General features: G+C 36.0%; 2 protein-coding genes across 3 annotated transcripts; one reads left to right on the plus strand and one right to left on the minus strand.

The window, feature by feature from the left end:
• The first annotated feature begins 400 nt into the window (after positions 1 to 400).
• Positions 401 to 2,084, plus strand: LOC104102927 (bidirectional sugar transporter SWEET5). 2 transcript variants are annotated; one of them, XM_009610769.4, is made up of 6 exons: positions 401 to 709; positions 810 to 846; positions 940 to 1,156; positions 1,255 to 1,416; positions 1,517 to 1,636; positions 1,763 to 2,084. In XM_009610769.4, exons 1-6 carry the CDS (start codon positions 667 to 669, stop codon positions 1,892 to 1,894), a joined length of 711 nt encoding a protein of 236 aa, XP_009609064.1. In that variant the 5' UTR covers positions 401 to 666; the 3' UTR covers positions 1,895 to 2,084. The 2 variants fall into 2 exon arrangements, with proteins under 2 accessions (XP_009609064.1, XP_033513776.1); XM_033657885.2 differs by having other exon boundaries at positions 625 to 709; positions 923 to 1,156.
• Positions 2,085 to 2,290: 206 nt separating this feature from the next.
• Positions 2,291 to 7,577, minus strand: LOC104102926 (serine/threonine-protein kinase 52-like). Its single transcript, XM_009610768.4, has 6 exons — positions 6,972 to 7,577; positions 5,769 to 5,890; positions 3,899 to 4,095; positions 3,620 to 3,794; positions 2,992 to 3,126; positions 2,291 to 2,838 (listed from the first exon to the last, which is right to left on the minus strand). Exons 1-6 carry the CDS (start codon positions 7,318 to 7,320, stop codon positions 2,632 to 2,634), a joined length of 1,185 nt encoding a protein of 394 aa, XP_009609063.1. The 5' UTR covers positions 7,321 to 7,577; the 3' UTR covers positions 2,291 to 2,631.
• Positions 7,578 to 7,978: the final 401 nt, after the last annotated feature.

Raw genomic sequence — 7,978 nt, forward strand, 5'->3', positions numbered from 1 at the left:
TAGCTGCTCCACTCTAATCAGGCTGGATCGATCAAAAAGGAATATCATAAGAAGGAAGAACGTAGGACTCCCTTTTATATGTGCAAAATGGTTTTCAAGAGTAATTGAATATTTGTTTTTATAAATATATGCTTTGGAAAACAGTGGATCGTGCATAGTCACTACCATAGGCAGGTTTGCTAGTGAGATAATTAGTAGGTAAGTGGATTAGGATAAGTAGCCGCAAAATTTAACGGAAAAATTTGTGGTCACTAGCATTACCGTAATATTGCCGTTGCTCTTGAAAATTTTGTGGATAACGTTGCATGCATGGGATGCGTACAGCCGCGAAAAAAGCTACGATCACTCGACCTTTTTTCTTTGTATCTATTTGTTTTCAGTATGAAATTAACTGAAAACAGGAAAATTTGATCATCTATTGTTGGTACTTAAGAATTTGATGTTTGTCCTATAGTATTTGAGAGATGCGTTATTAATGCATACAAGTTGCAAGTGATATACGTACTTTCCAATATACAATCCATATCCAAAACATGATCTCCTGCCTGAAATTCACCGATTTTATTAGTCTCCCTTTGCCATTTGCCTTGTCTTAGCTTTTCTGTTGCATCTTCAGCTCGTTTTAATTTCCTTTATGATCTTCTATTTCGAGCATTAATCAGATAGATGGCGAATACAGAGACAATAAGGACGATTGTTGGAATTATTGGTATGTGTCTTACGTACTATCCAATATTCATCAATACCGGTTTTTAAGTTATATATATATCAACTAATTAACATTTCTTTTCCATGCATAATTAATGCAGGAAATGTTATATCTTTCTTCCTCTTCCTATCCCCTGTGTAAGTCCTCTGCAATAATGTGCATTATGAATTTATGAATAATAAAGTATATATCTTTGATCCTTCAAACATTTAGCTGTATTTTTTTGGCAGGCCAACGTTCATTAAAATATGGAAAGTAAAGACGGTGATGCAATTCAGACCAGACCCTTATGTTGCTACTGTTCTAAATTGTGCAGTGTGGATATTTTATGGAATGCCCTTTGTTCATCCAGATAGCCTTCTGGTCATCACCATTAACGGCATCGGTCTTGTTATAGAATTAATTTATGTCTCAATCTTCTTTATCTATTCCGAATGGCCAAAACGTGTACGTATTTTATTATGTACACTTTTAATTATTTAATTATATTGTGTATTTTCCGAATTAAATTGAACTAACATGTGTTTTTAAATAATGTATATCAGCGGAGGATTATAATTGCTTTGATAATTGAAGTAATATTTGTGGCGATCGTCATTTTCGTTACGCTTACTTTCCTCCATGATACCAAGTCCAGATCCATGCTTGTTGGAATATTGGCTGTCATTTTCAATATTCTTATGTACACTTCGCCCCTCACCGTCATGGTATTAATTTGTCTATTGGAATCCTTCTTCTTTTTTTACATTCAATTTTTAATTTGCCATATGTATGCACTAATTACTAACATTTGCTGTTTTCTTTTAGCGTCGAGTCATCAGCACCAAGAGTGTGAAATACATGCCATTTTTCCTGTCACTTGCAAACTTTGCTAATGGATGTATTTGGTTCGCCTATGCATTCCTCAAATTTGATCCCTACATCTTGGTAATTAAATTCATTTTCTTATTCTTCGATACTGAATATATTGCTAATTCATGTACATTACTGGTTTACTACATAATCTAAAGCATGATAATAGCATTTTGAATCTGTATTGTTTGATAATAATAGGTACCTAATGGCCTGGGAGCGTTATCTGGAGCACTTCAGCTCATCCTTTATGCAACATATTATCGCTCCACCAACTGGGACGATGATGGAAAGTCAAGTGAAATTGAACTTCCAGGGAACACCACACCCTAATTTAGTTCAATTTAGGATTTAAGTTAGCTTTACCGATAGTGTAAGGAATTTTTAATTATTATCAGTACAATTAGCGCGTTATAGCAGATTGCTTACTACTTTTCTAGGTTACCGGTCAATTATTAGAGTTCATTATCTGTGTAAATGCAGTTTCTGCGACTTGATTGTGTAAATATTTCTTATGCTTTTAGCTTCTTATTTTTTTTTTCTACACATTAGGAATTGTGTTATCAAAGTAGAAAACTCTCTATTTCCCCTTCCCATTCCCCATGTATAGCAAAAAAAATCCTGGAAAGTACAACTAGGCTACCATGCTATTGACTCACGACTGAAAAGAAAACAGAAAAAAAAAAAAAAAGAATTTCATTTTAGCCTAAATGTTTATGACTACTACTGTTATATAAATAAATGTATTGACATGAGAAGAAAGCAGTGTCAATTCCATCACCCAACCTACAGAAGCCAACTTGATGACATATTTGAAAATTTCCCAGAAATAAAAAAGAAAAGAAACAATGGATATATTATAAGGAAAAAGAAAAAAAGGAAGAAAACAAATGGAAAAGAAGACATGAATGTATAAGCTTTTAGTTACATCAACCAAGAGAATGCATGTACACAGCTTCCCAATAGAACCGCGAAAATATTCTGGCTCTGCAAGTTCACTTCCTTCGTCAAATATTTGGAAATTGAGATAGAATTTACCTACTTCTGCATGTCTGCTTGAGCTACAAGCTTCAAGGCCCACGATACTTTCGGAAACACAAACAACCCTGTTGTTGATCAGCGGGAATCATTCCTCCGCCTTTTGATGTATCAATAGCCTCTATCATGGATGCTACCTCGTTCATCTCAGGCCGCTTGTCAGGGTTAGCGTCCCAACATCTCTTCATTACATTAGCAAGGGAACTAGGGCAACACCTTGGTATTTCTGGTCTCAGATTCTGTGTGGCACAACAGAAACCGCAGTTATCAAGGAGGCAAAGGCAGATGATCAAGAAGAAACCAGTAACTATACATTCTTGTCTATCTGTGTTATTCAATCTTCACATGTCATTACTTATATCCAAAAAGTGCTAAAAAGTTGGAGGCTTTACCTGGCAAACCACAGCTGAAGTTACTTCTGAGAAGCTGAGATTAGAATATGGCATGTCACAGCAGTAGATCTCCCACACACATATGCCAAAACTGTAAACATCGCATTTTCTATTGTATGGATTGCCATTGAGAACCTGTAGTTTGAGCATTCAACAATTCAGCAACAGCGGATGTAAAGTACAACTCTTTCATTTGCAATGTTTTCATTCTTGCTTTCCCAGCATTTTAAAAAGTTTATCCAACACTTTCTTTCACTAATTCACTCGATTTTGGGGGTTAAAATCCCTACATTCACGTCACTCTTCCTCCAGGTGAGAAAAAGATGGGGATTGCAATAGGAAAAGATTTAGCTTATTTCGAAAAATCAACACCGAACATTGTGTTCTGTAGTAAGTTAGATCAAGGCTCATAGCATGTGTCTCTTGCACACTTATGCATTGTACACAAGTTGACGAATGAATCTTGGTGAAAAATAAGGGAACATTTGCAAGCAAGAATACCAAGAAAAAGCTTTATATACGCTGAATCTGCTTAATCCATCAAAAGAACAGAAATGACCAGACAGATTACTGACATGAATGAAAGACATTCATGGAGAGGTGAATCCTACTCCACTTCCAGAATTACCTCAGGAGCCATATATCCAAGGGTTCCAGTCTCCCCGGTCATGTCATTGGGATTAGAGGCCTCAACGCGAGCAACCCCAAAATCTGCAATTTTTACTGTACGTGTCTTATCCAATAGCATATTCTCTGTCTTGACATCTCTATGCACAATCTTCTCAGAGTGAAGGTAACTTAACCTAAAAAAGTTCAAATGATTGACCTCAGTTCAGTAAATGATAAATTGTATATATAATTCAGAGGGGTTTAAAATACATGAGAAAAAGTCAGAGCTCCAATTTACCCTCTGGCCATATCAAGTGCAATCTGCACAACTACTTTGAATGCTAGCTTCTTTCTTCTGTTCTTGATAAGGTAAGATTTTAATGCACCGCCCGGAAGGTACTCCACTATGACGCAGCATATGTTACTAGGCATGCCAATGTGACCATTTTCTGTTTGTACATTTAGCCCAGAAGAGCCCATGGTTGCTCCGATGAACTGTGAGATTGGAGAGATATATTAGTTGTATTATGTGGAAAAAGAAGTATGGGTAAATCTAAGCAACAATCAGTTGGTATGCTATGACATGAGATAAGACTTTGGACATCTGCAGTTTCCATAGTCCAACGGCCTTTATGTTGTGAATGAAATACAACACTAAAGATTAGGCATCCAACCAGCACAGACATCGTAGATCATTATAAACAGGAGCCTGTAAAATTAACACAAATTTGAAATTGCAGTCATTTGCTACAGCCAACGAATAGGTATAGGCATGCTTCACATCACCCTTAACTGTCCTTCAAGCATCATGCTTTCACCCCTTCACCATAAAGGTTTCTGGTACATCAATGAATTAATTTTGTATTTCATTTGTTTAAACCAGAAATAACACATAAGATGTCTTTTGTCCTTGCAAGAATGTTTTCAGAATCAAAATGTTTTATATACTCCATGCAACATGATAGCTCAAGTAGATCAATATATATAAGAGATCAGAACTTGACTACCAAATTATAACTTGTCAAGATTGTAAACAAAATTCAAAAAGACACTATTACAACTTACAGCCTTGTATCCTGATGATTGGAGTTTAAGGTTCATCTATTCAAGTTGGCCTATATACGGAATATTCTTTTTTCCTTATTCCCGCTTTGAAAAGTTAGGTAGTGGTGTCTAGGTAGTCCTTGTCAATATGAAGTTCTGATTTCCACCATCAACCTATCAAGAGCTTGCTAAATTTCCCAAGATCAGCCTTTTTCTCATTTTCATAATAGAAAATCATCACAACCTACCATTATAAGCTCAAAAATACTGTGACTATTTACGTGACTTATAGAAGTCGATATGTTGTTTCTTTTGTTCTTCTCTTTTTGGGAGGTATTGCTCTGTTTATTGAGTTACCCGTCATAAGTAGCTACTAATTCCTATAAGGAACACCTCATGCAAAAGTTACAAAACTGAATTAAAAAGACAGCCTTCTGCAAAGCTTCAGCAATTTGACAGAATAGTGGAACACTCATATTCGTGACGCAAAGATAAGCACACTTTTGATACACATATAACTTGTCATCAAATTCAAATTTAGGAGGTGACACGAGCATGACTCACATATTTTTCGGTACTACTAATAAGAATCTGCTAATATAGCAAAAAGGATAATTAATGTCCATATTCTCACTACTGACTTCAGTAATCACAGGACTAAATTTATTTATCCACTATAATCTCTTTCCTACTGTAGAACCACCATCTCTCATGTTTTTAATTGGTTAAAATCTAAAACATAGTATCTTACCTTAAATATCTAATAATTAATTTCTTTAAAATATGTACACATCTTGAGCAAGCTGTGATTTACAATAGCTAATCACCACCAAACTAGCTAGACGAAGTTTCTTGGCCATGAAATGGAAAGATAGAGGCTCATCATGCATATTACAATGGCATTGCTATTGTTGAAGTTCTCTACAAGCACTATGTCCACACTTTGTTCCAAAAGCAGTGCAAAAAGTATAAACTGAGTAAAAGGTAGTTTAGACTGGAAATTATTAGTAGATGGACCATCAAAGTTTTAGCCCGTGACAGGAACTGAAGTTTCATGCAGAAGCAGTAGTATCCGAGAGGTTTTAAATCATTCCCTCATAAAAAGTTTATAGGTTGAATGTCACCTTTGTAACATTAGAATGGTCAAGCTTATGCCACACTGAAACTTCCTGAGTAAAAGCTGCCCTTAGTGATGCTATTTCAGCATCTGTTCTGTGGCCCTCTTCCCCCCAGTCCAGTAGTTTCACTGAGGAATGTTAACGAGAAACAAGTTAGCAAGAACACTAATTTATGGTAGTCATTAAATCATTCCAAAATTTGTTAAAAAGTTTGAACTAGAAAAATGGACAATTTTTGGACAAGCAAATTTGTTAAGGCCCTGTAGCAGTGACAACGACAACCACATTTAACACCAAAACGCTATTTAAAGCAAGAACATAAAAACAAAAACAGAAAACCAAAAATGATGAGAGAGCTAGAAAATGAGATCCAGAGTAGTAGGATCAAGATGACAAGCATTAGTGTTTTCGATTACTTTATTACTTGAATAACAGATAGGATCACATGAAAGTTCAGAAATACAGCAATATGAAGACCAGCCAAGTTAATGCAATCTGCAACTTGCACAATTCAATCCAAACCCGTGCCATTATTCACGGATTCCATACGAATACACTCAAATGACAGACCATCAAAATCACAATACAACCTGATGAAGAAAACTAATAAAAACAGCAACCATGCATAGCAAACCTTGAATAAAGTTACCTCCATTTCAAAAAGATTGACACTGTTTCCTTATTAGTCCATTTTTGAAAAGGAGGGAGTAGTAGTTCAGCAGCCTATAGGGAGGTAGGGAACATTAAAATTGAACCATGAATAGGCCCACAAAATTAACACTGAGCACAATTTTTCCACTAGTTATTAAAGAATTAATGACTTTCCAAAAATTGTAAACGCATGAATCACTTTTTTACCATCAATTCTGTTTAAGTTCCTAGTACCTACTCTTCATGATAGCATGATCCATGCACTAAAACTAAATAAAAGGATAGGATAAAAGTGAAAAGAAAATAACTTCTTAACAATATAAAAGGAAAATGGACCGACAGTCCCAGAAATGCTGCGACACACCTCCTCACGCGGTTCCCTCTCTGCCCCTCCAAAAAAGTTAAAATAGATAATAACAATAATAATGATAATAATAATTTTTTTTTTTAGAGGAAACAAAAACGAAAAATCAAAAGTAAATGAGTAACTGTATCACCCAGAAACCATTGAACAGATTTGTTTTTGAGTTATGGTTAAAAAACAGGTAGGTGACTGACCGGCAACATCTTGGCCGTCGTAAATGCCACGGTGGACGGTACCAAAAGTGCCACGAGCAATGACACTTTTGATGATAAGCTTGGAAGGGTCAATTTCCCAGTCGTATCTTTTCTTGGGCTTGACGGAGGAAGATAAAGAGAGGGCAGCAGCAGTGGCGGTGGCGGTGGCGGTAGTGTAATTAATGCACGAATCATCGAATGGTTTCTTCTTTTCCATAGTCCATGCTCTGTTAAGGTGCTTCTCCAGTTGTTCATCCAAACTCTTCAAATCAATCTGATCAGCTCTTACAAACCCATCACTGCTCTTCTCCATTTCGTTTTCTGCTTCCCCTTTTTTCTCTGTGTTCATAAACCTGAATATTTGATTGTTTCTTTGGGTAATATGATTGTGATTGTTCCGTAGGGGTGAATACTAGTTTTAGAGGGAGGAATAAATTAATAAAGCCAAAGAGAGGGAAAAAGCCAAAGTCTTTTTGGTTTGGTGCAGGGGAAGAAGAAAGGGAAGAGAAGAGGAGTAATATGAGCATAACGCCATGTGTGCACATGGAATTGCCTGAAGACAGCGTGTACTCCTGACCCCACCACTCTCCTCTTCTTTCTTTTCTCATTTTTTTTCTTCTACCTCCTTTTTTATTCGGAAAATGATGATATTTATCCTCTACTATCGAAAATAAGCAACATCTCTTCTTCCCGTTAAAGTTGGGGTGAAAATAAGCGTCATTCGAATTTTTTCGGTAGGTTTGTTATTTGTTACAGTTTTGGTTAGTTAATATTGTATTGGGTAAAATACCCAAAGAAGAGAACACGTGGAATTGAAGACAGAAAACCGAGCACATCTAATTTGTGTGTTACCGAGAAAGGCAAGTCTATAAAGGCATTAAGCATGATGTGCCCGATAACATTTAATGAAGAATATTCCACAGCATTAAAGAGTAACGGCTCATTACAGGAATTTAGACATTTATGTTTACCGTTAGGTTTCCATTACCGCACTTTAATAATTACCA

Source organism: Nicotiana tomentosiformis, chromosome 3 (assembly GCF_000390325.3).
Source record: "Nicotiana tomentosiformis chromosome 3, ASM39032v3, whole genome shotgun sequence".
Lineage (NCBI taxonomy): Eukaryota > Viridiplantae > Streptophyta > Magnoliopsida > Solanales > Solanaceae > Nicotiana > Nicotiana tomentosiformis.

What these genes read in the sequence shown, in the direction of transcription:
- LOC104102927 (XM_009610769.4), top strand. Translation starts at nt 667, where the DNA reads ATGGCGAATACAGAGACAATAAGGACGATTGTTGGAATTATTG. An exon ending in ATTCCGAATGGCCAAAACGT is followed by an intron (nt 1,157 to 1,254) that starts GTACGTATTTTA and finishes AATGTATATCAG; the next exon opens with CGGAGGATTATAATTGCTTT. An exon ending in AATTTGATCCCTACATCTTG is followed by an intron (nt 1,637 to 1,762) that starts GTAATTAAATTC and finishes TGATAATAATAG; the next exon opens with GTACCTAATGGCCTGGGAGC.
- LOC104102926 (XM_009610768.4), bottom strand. Translation starts at nt 7,320, where the DNA reads ATGAACACAGAGAAAAAAGGGGAAGCAGAAAACGAAATGGAGAAGAGC. An exon ending in CGACGGCCAAGATGTTGCCG is followed by an intron (nt 5,891 to 6,971) that starts GTCAGTCACCTA and finishes AACATTCCTCAG; the next exon opens with TGAAACTACTGGACTGGGGG. An exon ending in TTGGATATATGGCTCCTGAG is followed by an intron (nt 3,127 to 3,619) that starts GTAATTCTGGAA and finishes CTCAAACTACAG; the next exon opens with GTTCTCAATGGCAATCCATA.